The sequence below is a fragment of the Furipterus horrens genome, unplaced genomic scaffold, assembly GCF_987537825.1.
Source record: "Furipterus horrens unplaced genomic scaffold, mFurHor1.1.pri manual_scaffold_8, whole genome shotgun sequence".
NCBI classification, from domain to species: Eukaryota; Metazoa; Chordata; class Mammalia; order Chiroptera; family Furipteridae; genus Furipterus; species Furipterus horrens.
In genome coordinates, this window is record NW_028327178.1 from 91216088 (window position 1) to 91243042 (window position 26955).

At 46.5% G+C, this 26955-nt stretch overlaps 1 protein-coding gene and 1 non-coding gene across 2 annotated transcripts; both read right to left on the minus strand.

Moving 5' to 3' along the window:
- Positions 1-996: 996 nt before the first annotated feature.
- On the minus strand, positions 997-26588 carry SNTA1 (syntrophin alpha 1). The gene is made up of 8 exons (XM_090286244.1): positions 26150-26588; positions 22844-23029; positions 8998-9202; positions 4977-5184; positions 4709-4839; positions 2555-2751; positions 1714-1901; positions 997-1629 (listed from the first exon to the last, which is right to left on the minus strand). The coding sequence occupies exons 1-8, from the start codon at positions 26457-26459 to the stop codon at positions 1537-1539; spliced, it is 1518 nt and encodes a 505-aa protein (XP_090142370.1). The 5' UTR covers positions 26460-26588; the 3' UTR covers positions 997-1536.
- Positions 23449-23563, minus strand: LOC150003434 (small nucleolar RNA SNORD22). Its single transcript, XR_016512859.1, has one exon. It is a non-coding gene; the product is annotated as a small nucleolar RNA SNORD22 (small nucleolar RNA).
- Positions 26589-26955: the final 367 nt, after the last annotated feature.

The following is a 26955-nucleotide window of genomic DNA, read 5'->3' on the forward strand; positions in this document are numbered from 1 at the left end:
CACATCCAGCCAACACGGTATAGCTTCCAAAGAATGTTCCACTAAGCAACCCCAAGTATCCTCCCATCTTCAGGAAAGGGGCCTAAGACTCTCTATGATGGTTTTAAAATAGGTCCACAAAGTCACTGACATTCTTTGTTTCAAGAGCTGGAAATGGCCCTGCCTGGTGTGACTCAGTGGATTGAGTGCTGGCCTGCAAACTGAAAGGTCGCCGGTTCAATTCCCAGTCAGGGCACGTGCCTGGGTTGAGGTCCAGGTCCCTGGTTGGGAGAGTGTGAGAGGCAACCAACTGATGTATCCCTCGCACATAGATGCTTCTCTGTCTCTCATTCTCCCTCCCTTCCCCTCTCTCTAAAAAATAAATAAAATCTTTAACAACAACAACAACAAAAAGATGCAAATGAATTCCCCTCCCCTTGAGTGTGGACTGGGCTTACTGACTCACTCCTAATGAATAGAATAGAGCAGAAGTGACAGTATGTGACATCCAAGACTGGCTCATAAGAGGCAGGGAGGATTTCTGTTGGCTCTCTCTTCTGTGTTACTCACTCTGGGGGAACACACTCAAGCAGCCCTATGGTTAGGTCCATGTGGTGAGGAACTGGGGCTTCCTGCCAAAAGCAATGAGTGAGCAATATTGGAAACAGATCCTCTAGTCCCAGTCAAGCTTTCAGATGAGTACAGCTCCAGCCAGCATCTTGACTACAACCTTGTGATCTACCCTGAGACAAGAACAACCAACCTGAGCCCCTCTCAAATTCCTAATCCACAGGACTTGAAAGATAATAAATGTTTGTTGTTTTAAGCTGCTAAATTTTGGGGTAATTTGTTACACAACAACAGATAAGGAACATATTCTCTCTTCGGCCCTATGGTTAAAGGCCTGCTTTTCTCCCAGAAAAGGGGCCCCAGTCTTGGATCTACTCCATCTTGGGGCTTCAGGGACCACCACAGGACCCAAAGGCCAAGGCATAAAACACAGACACTAGGCCAGACTGCCTATGTGCTCACAGGCCATTTATTTATCCAAGAATAAGAAGGAAGGAGAGAATGAAGGGGAAAACCACATGCCCCAAGGTGGTCGAGCTGAGGATAGAAATGAACAGAAAGGCTCCTTCTCTTTTCTTGCCTCAGACCCCAGGGAACTCCAGCTTCAGATGGGGTCTCTGTGGGTGGCTTGGGGGCCTCTAGGAGGGTTGGCAGTTGTTGGCTGGGGTCAGGATCCCCACAGGGGCAGGTCCCAGGCTTGGAATGGCTTCTGTGTACACAAAATATCTCTCTGCAAAAGGCACTGGTAGGGAGATGGGGGCGGGGATAGCAGGGAGACTACTCCATTACAGGCAGTATCCACTGTGTCCTGAATCTGGGTCCCAGTCCCCAAGGCTATCCCAGCCTCCTCAGTGGCTGGGTCTCTCGGCACTCTTGTTCCTTTCCTCTCCCTTCCCTCAGCCTGGAGGTAAGCAGGCAGTTGGTGGAGAGCCAGGTCAGGCTATGGAGTAGACACCCCCTCCTTGGGGCTAATGCATCTGGCAACCTCTAGGCCAAGAGCCCCAGGCGGGTGACTTTGGCTGAGAGGAAGGAGTGGATGATGAAGACCATGGTTTTGGGGCACGAATGCAGGTCCAGCTGCTGCAGGATGGATGGAGAGAAGGGTCAGGAGCTCCATCTAGCTTAGCCTCCAGGAGAGCATAGTCCCCCTCCCCCTCCACTCACAATCTCTCCTTCAGTGCCCCCGAAGTCCAGGAATAGTAGGCTGGCACCATCATCTGAGGACATCTGCAGCTTCTCGAAGGGCTGTCGGAGCAGCACAGCTTGGGCCGCACCTGGCTCAGCTGCCCACAGTGTGAAGCCCTTGTCAATGTGCACAGAGAGGCTGCAGGGACGGCCATTCCACGTGCAGGCTGCAGAGAGGGCACATGGCCATGGGGAGGGTGCATGGAATGGGCACAGCTGGCCCTCAGAGACCACAAGCCCTACTTCCAACCCCGAATGGCAGCTCCAAAAGTGGGGCCATCTGTACGCCCACCTGGCAGAGTCACCCCCACCCTAAAATAGAAAAAGATGGGCCCACAGAAAAATTATACCCCACTTGTAGTCCCACTTCCAGCAGCATCAAAAGGGAAAGGGGGACAGGATGCCCACTCACTATAAAGGCATCAGCAGATCCACCAACATGACCTTTGGAGACCTTAGAAACCTGTAGAATTGCCTAATTAAATGTGAGTGAATTTCAGGTAAATAATGGATAATCTGGACATATTTATACTAAAAAAAATTGATGTTTATCTGAAATTCAAATTTAAGTGGGGATCCTGTATTTCATTCTGGCAACCCTAATCCAAATGCCATCTCTCAAATTCTCATCAGCAGAATCACAAAGCCAGGACAACAAAACCCCCAAGGAAAAGAGTCTCTCTACCTACCAGGGCACCTGGTTCAGAGACCCCAAACCTCCCATTCTATCCCCATCCTGAAGCCCCCTAAAGATGGAACCTTGAGTATCTCTGATAAGAGACGCATTACCAGAGAGGCACTCCCAGACCAACCAACCCACCTGTAGACACCTCCTGCACACCCTCCGCAGCCCGGTGACAGCCGTCCACTAGCTGCCGGGTCCAAGCAGCCAGCTCCTGTGGTGACTCCACGCTGAACAGGTGAGTGTCCACACCGTGGCGTGTGCCCGTGCGCAGGGCAAAGGAGAGCTCTGCGTCATAGGGCACCGAACCCTTGGAAGGACCTGAGTGCACCAGCCTAGGGCAGGGGATGGGGAGGGCAGAGGACTAAATAGGAGGACTCAGGCAGCAGGGAAATAATTCTCGGCCAAGGGGAAGTCCTGGGAAGGGACCCTGTGACTCCTTCACCACCTAACGCAGGGACAGGACTTCCAGACCAGCACTGATTAACTTATAGGAGATCATGCCCTGCCACACTCCCCTTCACTCCCTCAGCTCCGGCTGCACCAGTGTCTTCAAACACACCAAGCACACCCCTGTCTCAGCACCTTTACACATGTTGTTCCTTCTGCCAAGTACACTCTTCCGTGATTATCTGCACTGCTCACCTCTTCACTTCCTTCAGACCTTTGCTCAAATGTCATCTCCTCTGAGAAGCTCTCCCTGACCTCCCTGTATAACACCGTACCCCTGCCACTCACTAGCCTTAATTTTCATCATGGTACCAGAAATTACATTTATTTGTTTCAGTTGGTTTTTGATTGTCTTTTTCACTAGAATATCATCTAGGGTACAAATTTTTATCTAATTTGTTCACCACTACATTTCCAGCAACTAAAATAACACTTGTCATATAGTAGGTATTCAATAAACATTTGTAGCCAGAATTAATGAGTCACTTGATCAGGTCAGCAATCCATGACCCATTTATCCCTAGTAGGCAGCAGGCTTCTGACACATGGGCCACAGCCTATCCCAAAATGAGGAGACATGGATGACAAGGGCCCAGACCCTGCTGTATAACCTTGGGCAGCTCACTGTCCCTCTCTGGGCAACAGACATCAGAGTTCTGGACCGCTGTCCTCTTTGCTCCTCACACTATACTCCTCTCTCTCACGTAGCTTTAGTTTTCCCTTGAAGCTGCTGGTGATACCTGGTTCCCCACTTCCCAGCCCTGAGCTACAGACCAACAAGTCTCCAAACTTCCTATCCAAGCTCCCTACCCATCCCCCACATAATCTTGACTCAACTTAGCATCTTGCTCCAACCCCCTCCCTTTGTACTCTCACCCCCAGTCCTACTGCCTGCCCAGACACAAGCTCCAAGCCTCCCATCAGCCATTCATCTGGACACCTCCCTCACCCTCCCCATCTGGCAAGTGCTAAGCTGGGTTAATTTTACCACCCATGTGTTTTTCAATGCAAATGCAGCCTTTCATCTCCATCTGCTGCCTCTCACCACCTCCACCATCTTTCTGCAGCAGCCTCCCAGCTTCCATCCTGCCGCTCAGGTGCATTTTCCACCTGGCAGCCACAGGGATTCTTTTAAAACACAACCTGAGTCACCTCACTCTCAGGCTAAAATGCTTCAACTCTGCCACATCTCTTAAGATAAAGCTAACATTTCTTAACCAGGAAACAGAGGCTCTGCAAAATCAGGCCCTGCCAACTCCCTGTCTCGTTTCTCTCCATTTCCTGCATAGTTTCTACACACTGGTTATAAGACACTCATAATTCCATGAACACACTATAGCCCTATGCTTCTGTACCTTTGACTATGTTGTTGTCACTGTAGGAGATGCTCTTCCACCCTTTCTTCAATAGCAAACTTCTATTCATCTATCCAAGTCCAGCTCAAATGTCACCTGCCTGAAGCCTTCCCCTACCAGGCCAGGTAGAGATAAATGGTTCCTGCAATTCTGCACTGTAAAGGCTGTTCCTAGGTCAGTGTCCCCAGTGCTCCCTGAGGGAAGAGACTATGGGGTCAGCTCCCTGTCTCCCAAACCATGCAGCACAAGGTAGGGCGGAGTAAGTGTCAATGAATGAGTGACCAGTGGGACTTCACATCCTTCTGTTTCAAGCCCCTATTTTACAGATAAGGAAGCCAAGGCCCAGACAAGGTAGAGACTAGATTCAGACCCCTGGGGGAATAACTCAGGGCAAAATGGGGCTGAAGTCCCCAGCTTCTAAAGTCCATTAATGCATCATCACGTCAAGCTCTGGGTGAGACACACACCCCTGCCTGCCTGCAGATACCTGGTGGTGATGAGTGGGGCAGTCCGGGCTGGTCGGCTCAGGGCCTCACGGGTCTGGGGGAGACAGCAGTAGAGGAGCAGCTCCTTTTCAGTCAGCAAGGCCAAGGTGGGTGCCGTGCCCCCACTAGGCAGCTGCAGGGGACAAGGCAGAAGTAAAATGGGGCAGGGAGGTGGGAGGTCAGAGGGCCAGGGTGGGGAGACAATGGGAATAGAGGCAGCTCCAGGGGAGGGGAAGAGAGGGAAAAATAGGTCCCCCACCCAGCAGGCACCTGCTCAGTCAGCCATCCAATATGCTTGATGTCCTGGCTCCCAGCTGTGCTGGTAGCTGCCAGCAGTGCCTGCAGCTCGTCCTTGACCCAGGGCATGAGAGCATTGATCTGGACTTGGATGGCAGCTGTCCACGACCTTGCACTAGCCTCATCCATGGCCCTCAAGAATAGGGTGTCTTGACCATCTGCCGAACAGACCTCCAGATACCTGCAGGCACAAGTGAGGTAGAGGGGAGGGTCTGTTCGCTGCTGTACTGACCAACCGAGATCTGGCTCAAGAAACCCCAACTATTGCAAACCAGAAGAAACCACAGGGTGTCCATGAGAGTCAGAGAGGTACTCGCTGCTGGGAATCTGGCCACAGTTGTTGGGGCCTCATGGGGTATGGGGACAAGAGACTATGAGATACACACACATAGGCATACACACACAAATACACACACACTCAAACATGTGTAATGGGGCCAAAGTTATCTCTGTGTGAGGATACATTATCTTGCCCTTTTTTCCTGGTTTTTAAGGAAAAGGACTGCTTTGCTGAGCTGGCTCCCAGGTCCTCCTTTGTGGAACAGAACCAAGTAATACACTAATTAGGGGAAAAAATACAGAAACCAAAGAGGCTTGATAGGCCAAATTGGTCTATATAAAAAGAGCTAGACTAATGGAGTAGGAAAAAGGGAGGAAGATAAAAAGCCATGCAGGAAAGTGTTGGGGAAGTTTTCAGGGAGATACTCAAAGGAACAGTGGCAGGGATTAGATTTTTAAATGTTGCATGAGACATTAAAGATCTACTCCCCTCTGGCCTTGCTGTAACACATGAGGTGGAGTAGAAACAGGATGATGGCTCCGACAACACCCACTCCAACCCCATTCAGCTTCGCCTTCCTCTACTGCAGAGCTAGAAAGCAAAATACTTTCATTCTCCTGGTTCTGTTGCAGCTAGGGCTGGCCACGTGACCCAGTTCTGAATGAGAGGTAATGGTTTCCTAGATGTGGTAATTAGTTTCCAAAAACAGCCTCCAACAAATCTATCCCTTCCTGTACACACATCCACTTCTCCTCTCCTTGACCTTGTGACTTGGTTTGACAAATAAAATGTGTCAGAAGTGACATTTTGGCACATTCCGAAGCCACCATGAAATTCGACTACCGTGAAGCCAACTACCCTGAGAAGAACAAGCTCGCCACCTAGAAAGACCATACAGAAGGAGGAATGCTCAGCCAGCCCCTAGCTGTCCCAACCATCCCAGCTGTGAGTAAAGCACTCGTCTTGGACCTCCAGCCCCAGCAGGGACCACATAGAGCAGAACTGGCCATTGAGCCAGACAGGGTTGTGAGAAATGATAAACAATTATCTTCTAAGACACTAAAATTTAGGATGGATTGTTATGCAGCAATAGAACAAAATACCAGGAGAAAAATTCCTTTCCCCTTTCCCTTCATCTTGTCAGGAACATGGACACATGCCTGGAGGTGTAGCCACCATCCTGTCTCAAAGAAGAAGAAAATACACAATGAAGGTGGTAGAGGAGCAGGTTCTCTCTGGAGCATGCCCATGCCTTTCTTCCCTTTCAGGTATACATTTTTACTTTTCTCTCTTAAACTCTAAAGGTCCCCATGAGACTTGCAACAAGAGGAGCAACAGGCAGCGGCAGCTTTTCTTGGGCTTACTCCTTGAACCTGTTTCTAAGTCTCCCTTTTCTCAGGCTTTTCAATGAGCTGACAGCAGCCCAACATGGCTCATTTCTTTCCTATAATGTTTCTAGAGAGCCAAAGCAGAGAACTGTCTAGGCTCTCTCCTATTGTTTCTCTGCCTTAAGCCCTTCCTTCATCTCACTGTCCCCAGCTTAATAAACATACTCTCAAAATAAAAATAAAAATAAAAAAGATTGCAGAGGAAAAAGCTAGAAGCCTGAGTCCTTGAGGGCATTGTTGAGCAGTGATAGCAGCCTAAATAAACAGCTGACCCCTGGACTTTTTAAACATGTGGAAAAATAAGCCTCTCAATTATTTAAGCCACTACTTATTGAGGTTTCTGCTACTTGCAGCCCAATGTAACACTGAGTAGAAGTGAAATATTTTTCATTATATTTTAATTACTAAATTGTATCCCTCTGGGATATTAAACTGATGTGGAACCCCAGTTATATTCAAGTTATACATGTAGTTACAGATGTATTTATATGGTCAAGCACATGTACATATATGTATATCGTCGGCAGCCGTCCGTCTCGAGAGACGATGGTGTAGCTTCTTAAGAGTCTATCTGCACCGCCGAGAATGGCTGTGCAGTCCAACTCGGGAGTGACATGGTATCTGTCTCCTCCCGTGTTGAATCGACATCTTGTGATGACGCTGGAGTGTCCTCTCCAGTGAAGCTGAAGCTACAGAGCCTGGGCAGGGTGATATGGAGGGTCTGCTGTTGCCCATGCAGCAGACCCCCCTCTCTTCGCAGCTGAAGGATCCAAGGGAAAGACAGAGTCAATACAGCTTGGCTTCAGGTGCGCCGCAGGAGTTGCCGGTGTTGACTACAACGTCGAACCGCCTTAGGGACTCCGGCTCCAGATTTTCTGTCGGGGTTTACTCCCTTAGCCTTTCCCCTGAAGAGGTATGCCGCAAGGCAGCGGAGGTTTTTTGGAGTCAGAGTTTTCCTTCTCTGATATATGTATATACACATATAAATATTAACATAAATACGCAAACACATATGCACAAATCTACACCAATACCCTTGCAAATGCTCACACATACACACAAACACCTGCATTTACATGACATCTCATCTACACATGCACATATATCAAAATACATGTACAGCCCTGGCCAGGTAGCTCAGTTGGTTAGAGCACCATCCTGATACATCAAGGTTGTGGGTTCAATCCCTGTAAGGGCACATACAAGAGGCAACCAATGAATGTATAAACAAGTGGAACAACAAATCAATGTTTCTCTCTCTCTCTCTCCTTTCCTCTCTTTCTCTCTCTAAAATCAATAAATAAATCTTTTTTTAAAAAAAGAAAGAAATATATGTACACACATGCTTCAGTTGATGTCTGAGATCAGGCTGGAAACCACAATTAATTTAAGGTTCTATGAGTCTCAAGAAGGACTAATACCACCTCACCTTCACCCAACACAAAAGGCCCCTTTGGTGGAACATCTGTAAGTGACCTGTGAATTACCTCCTGGGGGCAGGGTGGAGCTGGGTCATCAAGCAGGGCCAGGAGATTTGGATGCTGAACATTAAGCCAGTGTTGGCCATTTGACTGACATGGAACCTTGGATGTAACTAGGACCCACAGCACAACCTTTGATGCTATACATACAACCACCCCCAATACTGCATACCCCACTTGGTCAACATACATTCCATTCAACCACCACCATCACTCAGGCACCTGCAGATTCTAAAGCAGAGAGGGCTTTCTGGAAAGAGGTAAGTTCTGTCCCTTCCTGGTCGTGTGATTAACCTTGGGTTAATCTCCCCAAGTTTACTTCCTCTCTCTGTCCTCATCTAATAAATGGGGTGAAATAATAGGACTTTGCTCATAGAATTGCTGTGAGAGTTAAAATTGCATGTGGCAAACACAATAATGTTAGCTGGTGTCAATCATCATCAATGAACTGTTAAGGGCTGCTCAGATGTGAAGGATAATAACTTTTCATGGTTCTGACACAAATGTTACCAGGCATCTCAGAACCTCAGCAGAATTCTAAGAGACTTGAGAGGATCCCTGAGTCTGAAAATCTTATTTCACAATGGGGAATCTAAGGTCAGTGAGAAAAGGGAACTAGTTAAAGGAGATCCAGGGCTGGAACCCAGGGCTCTCCACAGACCAAGTTCCTCCTTGGATGTGAAGTGCCTAGAGGAAGAAGAGAAAAGCAAAGCACAACCTCATCATCCATTCAACAAGCATTTCTTAAGCACCTACCATGTTCAGGCATAGTATTTTTCCTTTGGCCCCACCACCTAACAACATCAGGGCGTACCTGTCTGAGGTGCTCCTCACCCAAGGCTTACCTGGGCTCCGGGTCAGTGGGGGTACACCTCCTTGAGACATATGCCATCTTCAAGGACATGTGTTTGGTACCGTTGAGGTCTCGGGGTTGGGGGCCAGGGGAGGAAGGCTGTCGCTGAAGGGGTGAGGCAGGAGGCGAGTTCCAGCCAACCGAGGTCCCGCTGGCAGAATTCTTGAAATGTGGTGAGACCTCCTTCATGTACTTGACTGGTCAGAGGACAGGTCAGCAGTTACCACTGTGACATGGGCTCCCATAAAGCACACACCACAATTTTCACTAATTCATTACGGGTTTAATCTATGTCTAATATCACTGTCCTCCTCTAGGCTAAAGTCTCTGACTTTATGGTAAAAAATACTAGATGCATTCCAATATTCATTCTTTCATTTTTCCCCTGGTTTGTAGACACATGGCGACCTAGAAGAAAGGCTACATGTCCCAGCCTCCTTTGCAGCTAGGTGTGACCATGTGACTAAGTTCTAACCACATAAGTAGAAGCGTTTGGACCTTTGGGGTGGCTGCTTAAAGGGAACAGACAACAGCTGCAACAAGGCAGTAAAAGAGCACCAAGATTGGAGTAGGAGATGTGACTATTCTGCCACTGTCCCATTGCTTGCCTCTATCTCTTCGGTCTTCCGAGGTGCAAAAAGGAGGGGTTGAATGCAGTAGTCCTAATTTTCCTCCAATATAGTGATAGCCTCCCACTTTAAGACTTCATTTTCCAGGCTCCCTTGCAGCTATATAAGTGCTCATGTGACCAAGTCTGGCCAATAGGACAAGAGCAGAAGAGCATATGTGAAAAAATCAAGGGGCATACCCTTTCTTTTCCTTACATTTCCCCTGGCATGGTTGAGCTGGCTGGAATATAGACTGGTGGAGTACCATCTTGACTATGTGGACATGAACCACACTCTAAGAAACGCTAACCAACAAAACAGAAATAAATGGATGCTGACACTTTAGAGATGATATGTCAGATTTGTACTATTACCTAAGAAAGCAAGGAGCCATAGTATGTTATGGGTTTCTTGTTATAGCGGTATAGCTTGTACCCTAACCAATATAGGTGCCTAGAGGCCCTCTTATCTCCAGCCAATCATCCCTGAATATAGTGGACACCTTCTAGAATAGCATTGTCCAACAGAGCTTTTTGTGATTATGTAAATGTTCTATATATACACTGTCCAATACAGTAGCCATTAGCTACACATGTCTCTTGAATATTTGAAATGTGGCTAGTACAATGAGGAACTGCATTTTTTTCTTTTATGATTCAGACAAGGTTCCCACCTTCCCAGTGCTCTCAGCCTAGTAGGAGACACAGACCTCCACATAGACACAGGGGAATGGGCTTCTTATTTAATTTTAATTAACTTAAAATTAAATTCAAATAGTCACATGGAGCTAATGGTGACCATATTGGACAGTACAGTTCTAGAATATCAGTTCAGACCTAGTTCTCTGCCCAACTTACCTATAAAGTCATGTTCTGATATGTGATCCTGCTTTCCTGGCTAGGCTAGCTGGACTAGGGGTGAATACCTGACCCACATTCGGCTACCCAAATTGAGACTGGGAGACATCCTAGACTGGTGTCTTGAGCAAATTTGCTATGGGGGTCAACCACCTTCTGCTGTGGGGACAAAGAAGAGGGGACAGCTAGTTTGTAGAGAGAAGATTAGAGGAGACGGATGTTGAAAAATAGTTTGGAAAGTCTTGCCAGGCACCTACTAATGTTCCAGTTTCTGATACTCGTCCTTTAGAAAGTCAGGCTGCCATATCAACAGAAGTTGTGATATTTGCAACCAAAAAAGTCTTGATCGGGGCCTAGATCTCATGCTTTTCTAAGAAAGAAAGATCTCACTAACGCTGGCAGCTAAAAGTAAAAGGCAACATGATGACAAGGTTGATCTGAGAAGAGCTTGATGGGAGAGGAGAGTCAGAAACAAGTCAGTTTTTTCTGAGCACCTGCTATGTGCCAGGTATTGAACGGGCTCTGGGTAGGACTGTATATCAAGGTGATGAAAAGACTTGCACTACCACTGCTTTATCCCTTGCTCATGGAATACATCATGAATCAATCATAGCATTCTATGGCAGCCATTACCAATCAATTGAGGCTGATTGGTAATAAAACATTTTGGTCGTTCTTGCTATATAAATTACGTAAGTCTGGCTGCAAATAATAGAATATATGATAATAGTGCCTCAAGCAATAAAAGTATTTATTATTTCACATAACAATAAGTTTAGAGGAAAGCAATTTAAAGTTTGGTTCAGTGGTTCAATGACACCAGATTCAGAATAAGCCTCTCTGCCAGTCTCTAAGGCCCTCCCTTCATGACCACAAAATAGCTACCACAGCTCAAGCCTCTTGACAAAACCCAAAGCTGGAAGGGAGAAGACAGGCAGAAAAAGCATTGTCTCCTAACACCTCCTTCTTATCAGAGAGGTAAATATTTCCATGAAGGCTTATATCTCATTGGCCCAAGTGGGCTGCCGGCCCACTTCTAGCACAATCATTACCAAGAAGAAATAGTCATGACTTAGACCAATCACAATTCAGCCTCTGGGACTGAGCACATTCCCACCGAATAAAATCAGGCTTCTCTTTACAAGGAAGAAGGGGAAATGGTTGGTAGGCAGGCAACCAACAATGAATGCTACATGTGCCCTGGCATCTGGACTATTCCCAATTCTCATGAGCAGCAGTGTCCTCACCTCTAAAATGAGCTATTAGGAAGACAATCTGTATATCAAGGAGGTTAAAAGACTTGCCCAAGCACTAGTCTCTCTTCTCCCAGGCAGGCTGTTCCCTCTACTGCCCTACTGAACGGTGCCTATCCCAGCTAGCCCCTGGGAAGCCTTCCTTCCTCTCTGCTCAACTATCTGGCTTGCTAGCCATCTGAGGTCTGCAGTCAAGACCCAACCAGTATGTTCTGATTGTGAGCGGACAAGCCACGATGGGGTGAGGAAGCAGTTTTTGGCTCAGCTCCCTGAAAGAACCAGATAAGAAGCTATTTCTTTCCCAGGAGATTGTCCTTGGAGGCTCAGATAGGAACCAAGACAAAGAGGGGTGAAAGTGAGAGGGAATTAGAAACCCTTTTGGGTTGGAAGAGAAGTTATGCTAAAAACAAGAGCAAGTTTTTGTGAGAGAACTGAGCCTAGGCCCAAAGTTTTGGGGACTAGGACTACTAGTGATTCATCCCCATCATTACAGCAATGACATACCCCAAAACTGAATGTTGGATTATGTCTCAAGGGGCAACGGAGGTGGGACACATCACAGCCTATCTGACATTCAAACAATCCCTTGCCCTTTTCTCCTTGCTAACAGAACCCTGAGCCCCATAGGCTGGGCTTCCCCACAACCCAAGCGGAGAATCTTGATTGGCCAGAGGTAATCATGATCATTCCCTCCCTCTTGCTTGTGACTGGTTTAGAAAGAGGCAGGTGATACAATTCTGGTCAATGAGATGTAGAGAAAAGCACATTCCCTTCTTTTCTCTCCCCCAGCCTTTAGAAGTTACTGGAAGGGAAATTGGTCGAGAGCAATGAGAGTCACTTTTTAACCACAAAGATTGGGGTCCACCCACTGAGAATGATGAGGCCTTAAATTAGTCACCCTAGAGCCAGGCTACCTTTAGGTATTCTGGAAGAAAACACGCTTTCTTCAATACTGTATTTAAAACCCTTTAAATTGGGTTCCTGTGACTTGCAGGTGAAAGCATCCTGACACTAGAGCCCCCACCCCCACCCAGGCGTGCAACTGATTTCCCTGCTATAACTAACCATGTCCCTACCCTGCTCAAAGCCCTGCTCTGGCTCCCCTGTACCCTTCATCCAACTTCAAGGCTCACCAGGACCTGGGCCCCACCTACCTCTCTGGTTTTATTCTTACCAGATCCCTAATCTCACCATCTAGTCCAATCATACTGCTCTCCTGGGAATTCTCAAAAGTTGTATTAGCTTCCAAACTTCCACATCTTTGAAAATTCAATTACCTCTGCACAGCATGCTCTAAATACATCATTTGGAGATATGCACCCCTGGACTTGAATTCCACCTCCAGCACTATCTAGTTATATGACCATGGACAAGGTAATTCACCTCCCTGGTCCTCACATTGCTAGTCTATAAAAGAAGAATGACAACGTCTACCTCAGAGAGATGTTAGAATTAAATGAGATGACATGTGGCACAGGTTAGGGACTCAAGAAGTATGAGTTTCTTACCTATCAGCCACCCTTGCCCACACTTTTTACAACTGTGTTGTTGTTATTTTTTGTGTTGGGGTTGTCTCTCCCACCAACATGGGAGCTCCCAGAGGACAAAAACTGGGTTTGATTCAAACCCACAGTCAGTTTCTGTGACTGGAGAAATGAATGCCAGAGCAGTACAGGTTCATTCAGCAGAAGGAAGAAGGTGCCACAGGCCAAGAGGTTCCGGCTCAGCTCAAACAACACCCCTCTAGGAAGCCTTCCCAGAGGCCCACACTGGATCCACAACAGCCATCACTTGTACATTCCTCTAGCACCCACTCCCTTCTGTCTGTGTGGAGATCTGTGTCCCCCACAAGGCTGGGAGCACTGGGAGGGTGGGGACCTCATCTGACTCATCTCTGTGTCCCCAGAATGCAGCAGGGACCTCCTATGCTATGTGTTCCACAAGTGAACATGGGTCCTCCTTCTTTCCCGCACAAACATGCTATAAATGGATAGCACACCAGCTGGTGCCCAAAACAGGGCTTGGATTTCACAAACCAATCGGCCTGTCCCAGAGTGGGGGTGAAGTCCTGGGGGCCCCAGAGAGCGACCATAAATAGCCCAGTTCTGAGGTCTCCTCTCTGCTCTTATTTCTACCTGAGTCACCCTACCAAGCAGGGCAGGGTTGCCCAAAGGCAGTGGCCTGGAAAGCTGAGGGCACAACCGTGGCCCCGTGGCCAGCATTCTTGAGACTCCACGGATAGACACAGTTGGTATCCACACCCTCCCCACCTCCCCAGCCAAGATCCTGGCCAGGAGCCTGTAAAACAGTGACACGTGGGCCCCTTTTCCTCAGGGAAGCTGAGACAGACACAAACACTGCCCATTCCAGAGGCCCCAATTCCCAGCTCTGCCAAGGAGAAAGCCAGGACCCAGGCCTGGCCCCAAGGACCCAGGAATAGGTTCTCTTAAAAACACAAGTAACAGACAAGGCAGGACCATTTGCCTGGCCCAGTACAATTGGGAGGGAGTGTATGTGTTGCAAAGAAAAGGGGATATATCCGATTTGGTTCAATACAGTATCCCCAGTACTTATCCCAGTGCTCAGTAAATATTTGGGACTGAATATCTTGGCTTTGAGTATTGGCTGAAGCCTGTCCTCTAAGTTCAAGCTGTTCCTTGTCTGTTCAGTGAGTGATCATTTACTACACCCCACCTGAAATTACATGATCTATCCATTTGTTTACTAGTCTACGACCTTCTCCTCCAACCAAAATGTCAGTTCTGTGAGGGCAGGGACCTGTTTTATTGTTTAGTAGGGTATCCCCAGCATCTAGAACAATACCTGACATATACCAGGTAATCAGTAAATAAAACATTTGTTAAATGAAGAATATTGACAGGCCTGGGGCATCTCAGCCTGGAGAGACCATGTAGAATTAGATTCTGGAATGACGCAGGCTTAGGTTTAAGTTCCTTGCTCTGTGACCTTGGACAACTGACTTGACTTTCTGTGAGTCTCTATTTTCTCATCTTTATAATAAAAGAAAATAAGTCTACTGCCCAGCATATTGAGATTCAATAGCTGAAAGGCACTTTCCCTGCCTGGCATAGAATAGATCTTCAATAAACAGTGGTATGGTTATTATTTCTGCTGCTGTTCTCAGTGTAACAGTGTAAGGGGACAGGCACACAATGTGGTGACAGACATAAAGATTTCAATCCAGACCCTGTGTCCTGCTATTTGGTCTTGGCAAGTCCCAAGGGGGTCTCTCTGAGCTTCAGTTTCTTTGCCTGTATAATGAGCACTGATAGACCAGGCTCTGGGTAAGGCACTATAACGATTCAAGTTCAAGCTACCCACCCACCCACCCAGGATGGTACAGAGTGGACATGAAATTCCAACAGGCTCTGGAAGGGGTGACCTTTAAAGTCCTGCTGGTCTTGCAAGGCTAGACTATAAATAGTCCCCAGACCCTGGCAGGGCCTGCAGCAGGACTGATCAACAGAGCCTAGGTTGCCACACTCTGGGGCAAAAAAATCTCACCTCACCCCACCCTTGTGCAGCATAGGGGGCACCAAGATCCTAAAGGCACGTGAACTCTTTGACCTAACAATACCCCTTGCAGGAGCCCTGCTTCAGATAAATGCTCTTAGGTGCACAGAGGGGTCACAACACCATTATCTTTGGTTCAACAGGCTAGGAACAAGTAGAAAGTCCATGGGTAAGTGTTGCTAAATACAAGATACAAATTTTTTTATTCAGTCTTGTTCATGAATGTATCACCAGTGCCTACATCGAGTCCCGGCACAGAGACAGAGCTCAGTAAATACTTGTTAAATGAATGTACAAATCTCAATAATGGGATGTTATGCAATCATTAAAAAGAATGAGCCCTGACTGGGTAACTCAATTGGTTAGAGCTTCATCCTGATACATCAAGGTTTGGGTTCAATCCTCCGTCTGGGCACATATAAGAATCAGCCAGTAAATGTATAAATAGAACAACATATCAAAGACTCTCTCTCCCTTTCTCTCTTTCTTAAAAAGAAAGAGAGAAAGAAAGAAAGAAAAGAAAAGAAAAAGAATGAGAGCTACACATACTGAGTTGGAAATATGTCCTCAACTTTAAATAATAAAAACAAATGTGAAGCTGGTGTGACTCAATGGATTGAGCACCCACCTGCGAGCCAAAAGGTCGCCAGTTTGATTCCCAGTCAGGGCACATGCCTGGGTTGTGGGCCAGGTCCCCAGTTGGAGGCATGTGAGAGGTAACCAATTAATGTTTCTCTTGCACATTGATGTTTTCCCCCTCTTTCTCCCTCCCTCTCTCTCTGAAAATAAATAAATAAAACCTTTAAAAAGAAAACAAATGTGGAAACTTCCTAGAATAATGTGAAAATATCAACAGTGGTTACCTCTATAAAAAGATAATTGCTTTACATCTCCTGGGTGTTGTGTTTTTTTTTTTTAATGGACATATATTACTTTTTACTTTCTTTTTAATCTACTTTTTACAAATATATATATATCACCACATTCCAAATAATCTAAGCCAGGATTAAGGAATGAGGCCCTCATCAACACTTCTAGAAGCAAAAGGTTCTAGGATCTTGGAAAGAAGTACTTATTGAGCACCTACTATGTTCCAAGCACCAAGCTCAACTCTCACAAACACATCTTCAACTAATCTCACCATTTCAATGAAATGGATCTGTGTTCTTTTTCAACAGTTGCATAAATTGAATAAACTGAATCTCCAGTGGGTTAAATGACTTGCAGTGCAGTATAAACATTTAAGAACATGGATTTTTGCATCTCACAGATCTGAGCTCAAATTCAGTTTCTGCCACTGTGTGACCTTGGGCAAGTAACTTCACCTCTCTGAGTTTCATTGTTCTCATCTGCACAATAGGATAAATAATATACCTAATTCACAGGGGTAGTTTTGAGGAATCAATGAGTAACATATGGAAGGCACTCAGCACAGTGCCTAGCACATGAACAGCAGACACAAACATCACTATAATTATCATCATTATTATTTCCTTTACCACCATCAGCAACCAGGTTCACACAGCTAATTGAGGCCAGAACCCCCTCCAGAGCCCTACAGAAACTTGAATCAAGATCCAGGGAATAGGCCAGGACTGCATTAAGCCAAATTTTGTCTGTGGGGAGTCATATGGCCCAAAGCTCTGTGTGTGTGTGTGTGTGTGTGTGTATGCGTGTGTGTTGTGTAGCCAAATAATGTTCCCTTGAAAACAATGAATAGAACAATAGGTCTTTACAGCCATGGGAGGACTGAATGGGAGCTACATTCATGATTCGGTTCCCAGGACAAGAGCCCCACAGGGACCTTAGGAGCATGGCATCACTTGGCTAAGCTGACTAGGGTGACCTCAAATTAGCTTCAGTCATTAATAACATCCCATTTTTGATAGTGGTGATGCACTGAGCCAGATTCAGACAGGACACCTGGCAGTGTCCATCTCCCAGGGGAGAAGTTGGCAGGAGCCTGGACTTGCAGTTATAAGAACTCATAATAGAAATTCTCAGGTGTCAATCACACCCAGCTTGAGCTTTGAGCCCCATCTTTAACATTTAGGAAGGTAAACTGCAATTGACAGGGTTAAAGATAAAGTAGAAAAGGTCAGAGATGTACCCTAGTGATCATTCCCCAAACACTCACCAAGATCTAATGTGTGCTGGGCTCCATGCCAGGCCTGGGGCTCTGAGACAAAGTACACACAATTCCTGCCCTCAAAGGCCTCTGAGTTTACTGAAGGAAAACAATGCTGCTGCTGATGTTGATGTGATGATAATTAAAGGTTGACTTTTATTGAATGCTTACCATGTGGAAGCCATTGTGCTATGCACTTCAAATGCATTGTCTCATCCTTAACAGCAAATAAAATAAATAACTAAGTAACTACTGTGGGCACTGGTCTCAGCATATTACCTGCAGCTTACATGTATTTTTTTTTTAATTTTATAATAGTTTATTTGAGCCAAACTAATGACACATGCTGGGGAGCAAGATCTCAAATGCTCCATGTATAATTTTTTAATCTTGCAATTAACCACACAAGGTAGGTATTATTTAAGGCTGAGGCACTAGTGGCTTCTGCAGCCAGACAGACCTTGGTTTGAATTCTGAGTATGCCAATTTATTCGTTGTATGACTTGAATAAAGTTATTTATTCTCGAAAACTTTGGTGACTTTGTCTGTAACACAGGGATTACAGCAATTCCTATTACTGTAATTGCCTTTTATGTACATGTTAACTCTATTCCTGTACTTTTTAAAGCCCAATCTTTATGTGGGGTGTACTTTCCTTTTGTACAAAGTACCAAAATTAACTTTATTCGTTTTTACTGTCCTTTAGTACTACTTTTTTAATGTATCACAGGCTCACTATTGCCCCAGTCTTGCCAGCCACTCTGAGGGTGGAGGGAAGGGAGGCATTTGGCTGTCCCCCTTTTCCTACAGGCCTGGTCTTCAAGGGCCCTGGCTAGCTCTGGCTCCAGGTCTGTGCACACAATGGGCCTCTCTAAGTAGCAGAAAGAGGTGTGTTGGCTGCCAGCTTAGGCCCAGACTCTGGTTACAAACACATCCCTGTGACTGAGAACAGGCTCAAGACATTTGTGCAAACACCTGACGTCACAGAAGAAAAGGTCCAGAAGACAGGCTGGGGTTGCTGATGCCTGTCTGGGCCCCTGACTTAGGCCAGAGAAGTAGTGATCTGGCTGGCACCCAGAGTTTGCAGTGACTTCTTTGTAGGACATTCTCAAGGAACTCTGTACCATCAAGACCCAGACCTCAGGAAAGATACCCAGCTCCCCGCCAAGTTCTCATCCAAAGGACAGGCCCTTTGGGGGCAGCCTTCTGAGTAGGATGGAGGCAGGGAAGTTCTAAACAATAAGGCCAGAGGTTCTAGCAGAGAACCTAGGCCCAGAGAGGCTTCCAGGAGTACTGGCTCCAGACTCAGGTCACTGCCCAGCCCTTAGCTTCTTGACAGACTCCTCCAAATCTCAAGGATCAGCCACAACTCAGGATCTTAGCTCCCTCATGTCCTCATACTTCTCAGATCACCCATGCAATTTAAAGATATGAATTGCAACCCCCACCCTCGCCCCTTTGCTACTGTGGGTAAAATTATCTCCTTCCATAAGCCTGCTGGGCCAGGAAAGTAGCTCAAAGAGACTTCAACTAAAAAAAAAGCTGGGAAAATTAACAAGTCCACAACCTCCAGATTCTTCTTCTTATTTACACCTGCTTAGATCAAACCACCAACATCTCCCTCCTGTTCATGGCTCTAGTCTCCTCATTGCCATTCTGCATCTATTTGTGTCTCCCTCCAAACCAGCCTGGTTGCTAAAGCCCAGAGCTGGCCATGTGAGCCCCTGCTGAGAACCATTTAATGGCTCTTCCTTTCACTCCAGAGAAAGTCCAATTCCATTAGCCTGGCATTCAAGGCCTTACAGGATCTGTCAGCCTGGTTAGCCTCCTCTTTCCACTCCCTTCCTCACAGCGTAGGCTCAAGCAAAGCTGAATTACTTCCCAGGCAGTTCCCCAGGTAAGTCAAGTCACTTCACCCCTCTGTGGTTTTGTTCACACAGCTCTCCTGCCTGTATTGTCCTTCTTCCACCCCATACTCACCTCTACTTATTGTTCATAAAGTGCCAGCATCCTCTCATCCAGGAAGTCTTTCCTGACCACCAGAAAGAAGCGACCGCTTCCTCCTCAATCCCTGGGCAGACCCTATCTCAGTATCTGAGACATGTTGGTGATCTGGTAGGTTTCTCAGCTGTGAGACAGAATGCCCTCAAACCCACTGAATAGAGCAGTATAAAGGGAGAGGAGAGAAAGAGAAACCAGAAGAGGGTGAGAGCTCTCATCCAAGAGGGAAGACTAATAAATGACTTTATGTCAATAAATCTGATAGCTTGGATGAAATGGACAAATTCCTTGAAAGATATAAACTACCAAAATTCATTCAAGAAAAAAAAAAATAGAAAAAGGAGTCGTGGACATGGACGACAGTATGGTGATTGGAGGGGAAAGGGAGGTATAAGGGGTATAAATAGTAATGGAAAAAATAAAGTAAATGGAGAGGGAAAAAAGTAAAACAATAAATAAATAAAGTTATTGCAGTATTGAAAAAAAAAAGGAAAAGAAAAAAAACAGATCCTCTAAATCGCCCTATTAAAAACATAAAAGTCAGCTCTGGCCAGGTACCTCAGTTGGTTAGATCATCGTCTGGATATGCCAAGATTGCAGGTTCAATCCCCAGTTTGGGCATGTACAAATAGCAACCAATTAATGGATAAATAAGTGAAACAACAAATCAATGTTTCTCTCTCTCTCTCTCTCTCTCTCTCTCTCTCTCTCAGATCAATTTAACAAAAGAAAACAAAGGAAAGTTTTCAAAAAAAAAATCAACCACTGGGCCCTGGCTGGGTAGCTTAGTTGGTTAGTGTCCTCCCTATACACCAAGGTTGCAGGTTCCATCCCCAGTCATTGCACATACAAGAAGCAACCAAGAAATGCATAAATAAGTGGAACAACAAAACAACCAATCAATGTTTCTCTCTCTTTCTCTCTAAAATCAATAAAAATTGCCCTGGCCAGGTAGCTCAGTTGGTTAGAGCATCATCCAGATGCACCAGGGTTGCCAATTAGATCGCCAGTCAGGGCACATACAAGAATCAACCAATGAATGCATAAACAAGGTCAATGTTTTTTGTTCCTCTTTCTTTCTCTTTCTCTCATCTATATCTCTCTCTCCCCTTCTCCCTCCCCAGTCTTCCTCTCTGTCTAAAATCAATTTTTTTAATTTTAATTTAAAAAATAAGGAAAGAAAGGTGGCTGGCTTCCGTGGAGAATGCTACTAAAACACTTAAGGAAGAAATACTATTAACTCTATTTAAATGCAATGAAACAGAAGGGAATTTACTAACATTTATTGAGTGCCTACTATGTGCCAAATCCTATCCTGGACAAGAGAGAAGCCTAGCTTCAGCTGGAGACCTGGGGCAAGGTTTGCCAAGGAAAGTTCTTGCCCTGTGAAAAGTCTCAGAGAACACAAGCACTAGAGACCCTCAGTCCTGGGATGGTACACATGTTACTTCTCTTCCCTGCTATATTCATGGTAGACCTTGCTAATCAATTCCAGTTCCTTTCTGCTGAGTCCAGACAGGAGCTCCCAATCTTTCTAAATATGGAACTTCCAGTGACCACCAGAAACGCTAAAATTCAAAAGAAAGCTATTGGTCATCTCTGTTCTAGTCTAACTCCAGCTGATATGGAAACAGAGACCCAGAGATGGCAAGGGCCTTACCCAAGGCCAGAGATTCTCCACAGAGTAGACAGGATTTTAGAAACTGACTTTTCAATAGTTTGTGTAGAGGAGTCAGTGTTTGTGTTTTATCTCTCCCACTATATGAGGAGTTCCTTCAGGAGTGGACCTAGGTCTAGTTTAGCTTCTGACTCAATGTTATGCACACCAGGTACACAGTAGGTGTCTGCAAATGTTTCTTGACTTAAGAGAGGAGGGAATGGAATGAATGAGTTAGACAGAATGAGTTAGCCAGGAGATGCTTCCAGTGTCCAACATTCAGAAATGCCACCTTCTCAGAATGATCCACACTGAGAACCCAGAGAGAGATATTTTCAACGTAAAGATGAGGAGCTGAGGGGCTGAGAGGCTGAGGGGGACCTCGGTGTGGATTAGAAATGTATCTACAGTAGAAAATTTGCCATCTATAGGCTAAACTTTCAAATAGCATAAACTAAAAGAGCTTTTCAAGTCAACCAAAATATTACATTTTGATAAATTTCAGCTGTTTCAAACTGCATTATTGGCTATAAATACCAAAGTAATGAGGCATCAGGAAGGAAAAGTCTCTTACATCCATATCATTTATGTGTGATCTTGTTATTAAACTTTGCTGTTAAAATATGATTGATGTACTTAAGCTTTTAGGGACCAATGCTATAGAGCTGGCTTTTTAAAAATATACCCTGTATATTTAAAAAGTGCACCAGTAAAATATAAATAAATTAATAAATTTAAAAATTTTAAAGTGTACCAGTAAAATTAATTAATTAATTAAAAGTACACCAGTAGCATTTAAATAGATACACCTAAAATGCAAAATAAAACAAAACTGAGAGAGAACCAAGGTCGGGGCCACACGAATGCCAAAGGTCACTCAGAGACCCAGAGCCTGTTTGCTTCTCTGGCCTCTTAAGAGAATCCACTGGGGAAACAAAGGAAACCTGTCAGTATCTGGGCCTGGGGTTCAGCTCAGCATGGCATTCTCCATCACCCCCGCCACCTCCCTGTGTCTGTTCTGGGCCATGAGCCAGACACATTCCTTAGGCCCCCACAACTTCCGGAACTGGCAGCATGGAGTTTGGAGAAAGGGCTGAGCAAAGCAGAAACCTCCTGAGAGAGATGGCAAAAGGCGGATATGCAACACCCACAGCAAGAGGCCTATAACAACCAATGAGGAACTGAGGCCCAGAGAAGGCAAAGATCTCATCCAAGACCTCACAGCGAGGGGATAGTGGTGGGGAACCTCCAAGGTTCCCCAACAACAACAAAAAAAACCTCTCTGATCCTCGCTGGATTTGATATTCTGCTGCATAAAGGCCAAGTCCTCTCCCAAAAGAGGATGGGTCTCAGGGTTTTAGGACCACTGAGTACCAGAAGAACCTGTACTCAAGAGCTCTCCTGGTTCCTCAGGAAAGAATCCCAGCAGTCCTGTCTCTAGTCCTTTCCTCTCTCTTCCCTTGAGTCACTCACTGGTTGCAAATCCTGCCATGGACATTTTGTCCCATTCACACAACCCAGCAAGGCAGAAGTTACGCTCTTGATTTACAGATAAGGAAAACTATAGTGCAGGAAAATGAAGTGACATGTCCAGGGCCACAGAAGTAGAGAGCGGGACTGAGGAAATGAAAACCAGGTCTGTCTGGCTCTGGGCTGGCTCTCCCACCACCACCCCATGCTGTCTCAAGGCAGGTCCCCAAGTTCTGTTTGTTTTCCACTCTGCCCACCCCTCAGTTCCCACTGCTTGAGGCCTGGAGCAGGTAGGGTAGCACTAAACACCCCAGGTTCCCCAGTGCTTACCCTCCAGTACCACCTCTTTGCCTGTCTTCTTCAGAACCTGCACCGCCTCATCATGGGTGGCAGAGGAAAGGTCTTCCCCATTCACGGACAGGATGGCATCCCCCACAAAGAGGGCCTCTGTCTGGTCGGCTGCCAGGCCCTTGAAGATCTTGGAAATGAGAATAGGCATCTTGTTCTCCCGGCCTCCTGCACAGGCATAGAAAGAGGATGAAACTGAAGCAGACACTCCATCACTTGGAAGTCATGTCAAGGCGAAATTATTTTTGAAGGTCTCTTGCGCTGCCCAGCACAGTGCTGGGAAAGGGGAGATGGAAGGGTAAAGAGAATTTCAGCAAAGAATCTTAAAAGTTTATGACATTAATAGTACTAATAAGTCATTTTATTTTTAAAGGTTAAAGAAAAGCCTTTTATTTACAAAGACTGAAATAATTATATGCAAATTTGAATAGCTAGATTAGCTAGATAGTTGAAAATTCCTTCTCTGATCTCTTCCAAGAGTTGTAGTCTATTATACAGCCTTTGTTCTTCCTTCAGACCTAGAAAAAATATACAGTCTTTCAACAAGTGATTTATTCTTCCCTTTTCTGTGTATAGAAATCCTTATAATCCCTCAGACAGTTCCTTCTGGAACAGTCTCCCCCAGCCAGCCCCAGTGGGTTCACCTTGACAGGTTCTGGGACTAGAAGAGGATTAACACATGTGAATGTTTCCTCAGTGGGAGAAAGTCATCTTCTAAAACTATGGTATAGTTTGGTTACTGGATCTTTTGGTCCAATGCTTTGGGTGTTCACCAGTATTTGACTAATTTACAAGGTGCTTCAGTTAGTTTTTCTTAAATATTTTGAATTTTAAGCAATTTTCTCACAGTGAGGGAAACCCACTGATATCCCCTAATCTGGCATTACGATAAAATTAGCTATCGCCACAGTTTCAAGTTTCACAATCCAGGATCCAGGCTGGGAGCCAAGGCCTTAAAGTCAAGATTTCAAAAGCCTATCTGAATTGCATCTCTAATGCAAAAAACAACAATAACAAAAAGCCAGCACATTTTACTAAATTGCTTTATTGTCAAACTCTTGAATATCCTTCTAAAATAAGAAAGAACAGTTCACATTAGAGCCGTGTACCAAGTACCAAACTGTGCTAAATGCTGTCAATGGCATTTCATTGCATCTTCACAACACCCCAATCACATAGACATGCTCAGTTTTCTCTCAGGAAAATTGAAGTGTGGAAAGAAATATGGAGAGAAGCCCCTTGCCTAAGTGGCAATGCCAGTGTGTATTTGAACCTAGGTCTCTTGGCTTCAGAACCAATACTGTTAACCCTATGGCAGACTGAAAGTAGGATCCTCAGACATCACACAGTGGTCCATCTCCAAAATACTGACAATGAGGAACTAGTGGCCCAGAGAAGGTGGTCATTATCCCAAAGTTACAAAACAAATTGATGGCAGATGTAGAATTGGAAGTCTCTCCTGACCCCCACACAGGCCCAACAGTTTGCTTATTGTACTGCACAGAGCTTGAGACCCAGGAAAGGAAGGGGTTTCTATTTATATCTGCCCTGCTCTGCCTGAAACTCGGGACTTCAGTTCAATATGAAACTATGATCATTCTTGGCTGCCTGGGCTGGTATGGACCCCAGAGGGGAAGTCATCATGGCAACAGCAGCCCAATCTATATATATAAAGAAGTGAATGAAGCTGGCACTTCTACTGATGCCTCCTAAAAGTAACTTCACCCTCCCCTGGAAGGATGGTGATAGGGTGTAACTTTACATGACCTTGGAAAGTCCCTACTCCTCTCCAAGTCTATTTGTCTGTCTGCAAAATGGGACTCTATATTAACTCTAAGTTCCTGCTTTGACACATTAAATGTATAATATCTGGATTGATCTGTTACCCTATCCGACACTGGAGTTTGGGGGTAAGACTGGTGCCCACTCTCTGGATTCCCCATTTTCTTCTTTTATACCCCTTTGGTTGGGTACATGAGGATTTGCCCTTCCATGGGAAAGATCAACTCCCCTGGGCACTATCTAGTGGCCTGATAATTAAGATTCAAATCCCAGCTCTGCCACTCATTAATTTTGTGATCCTGGAAAAATTGTTTCTTTTCTGAGTCTCAGTTTCTTCACCTGCAAAATAATGACTGTGCTCCTGACCTTTTACTTCTTGTTGCCAGGATGAAGTGGATTAGGAACCTAGAGTACTAAGCGCAGCACTTAGCACACAGTGGTAACTGAGCCACCACCATTCCACCCCCTCAACCAGGCCAAAAAGTCCAAGAGCACAGGAACAGAGCCAGCACCAGGAAGATGGAACAGTGCACATCCAGGATGATACAAAGGCTGACATCCTTTTCCAAGGCAGACAACACACTACTGGGAGCTGAGGCCCTGAGAAGTAATTGTGAACCCAGCAGCTGGGGATGTTCAGGGATTTTAAGCACTGTTTAGTTGCTTTGAAAATCTCTCCTGGCCTCCATTTTCCCCCTTACCTAACAGCAATAATTAACCAGGCACCTACTACGTGCTGGCACAGTGAATGCTGTAGACTCCTTTTCTCATAGAAATATTACACTTTGTCACAAGCCTCATTATATAGTTAAGGAAATTGAGGTCCAGAGATGTGAAGTGACTTGAGTTCACACAGCTGATCCTCAAACACAGTCTGGTTGCACCCTACAAAAAGCTATCAGTATTGGGAGCTGAGAGCTCAGAGACAAGAAACAATTATGTCCTCCCCTCTCAATCCTGTGCAAGGGGGAGATGTCAGATCAAGAAACTCAAACCCAGCTCTCTGCCTAGCTACATAGCATTCCTGGGTCCTCAGATTTCTAGGTCCTTTCTGGACCCCCTGTCTGTAAGCCCAGCTCCCCTGTGTTTTGAACTCCAGGCCTTACCCCCAATCCTCACCTTGTTTGTTCCTCAGGGACTTCCCTCTCCCTGCCCTAGTGACCCCCCAGGCCTCAATCCCTTTTCTCCATCCTTTGCTCTCCTGGGGACCCCTCTTGTCCTTCATGTCCATGCAACCCCTGAGAGAGAACCTCTCTCAGATTTCTATGCCTCCACACAGAACTCCCCACCCACGTGTCCTTGGTGCGTCCCCAACCCCCTCCACACCTGTTTTTCGACTGAGACCTCGGACTCTTGAAACTCTCTCCGACCTTGGTGCTCCGGGTGCCCTCCGTTGCCTCTGTTCCCTCAAACCCTCTTACCCCCAGACAGAAGTCCTCCAATTCCATGTCCTCGGTACGCTGCCAGCCCCTGAGACCCATGCGCCCTCGGTGCCCCCTCGCCCACCTTTGATGCTGATGCCCAGCCCGCCAGCGTCGGCCTTGCGCACAGTCACCCGGCGCCGCTGGAGCAGCAGCGCCTCGGGCAGCTGTGGGGGCGCAGCGCCCGGGTCCGCGGCTCCGTTGAGCTGCGCGGGCTCTGGCTCCCGCGGGGCGCCGGGCTCCCTGCCGGCCTCGCAGTCCGCGGGGCTCACGGTCAGCGTGTCCTCCGCCAGACTAAGCAGCACCCTCTGCCACTGCTCGCTGCCGGCCCCCGAGCCCGCCCCGGTGCGCAGTTCCAGCAGCCCGGTACGCGGGGCGCGCCTGCCTGACGCCATATTCGCCTACGAGCCCCCGGGCCGCCGCGTTCGCCGGGCCCTGCAGTGCCCGGCCCGGTCCAACTAAGCTCCCAGGACAGAGGGCACCGGGGGCCCGGCTGGGCCAGCCGCCACCCTACCCCGGGCCGCTGGGGGTGGAGCTTCTGGGGGCGGGGCTATCTGGGAGTGTGGCAAATGGTGAGGGGCGTGGCCGCGGGCAAGCTAGCCAGAGGCTGGGTTGGGCCCAGGATCCGAAGGCTGTCAGATGTGGGATGTTTGAGGGGTGGGATGACAAGGGCGTTGAGGCGAAGCACAAAGTAAGGAGAGGAGCCGGTGAGGTGTGGGAGCTTGACTGGGCCATAAAGGGGTCGGAAATTCGTTTCGGGAGCGGAGCCCTAGGATCCTGGGGAGGAGATTGTGTGCTAGGCAGGCCGTCGGGGTCCGGGTCCGTAGCTCAGGCACGTAGGAACACAAGAAGAAGACACAGGAATCCTCTTCAGGGCGGGGCTGTGTACGG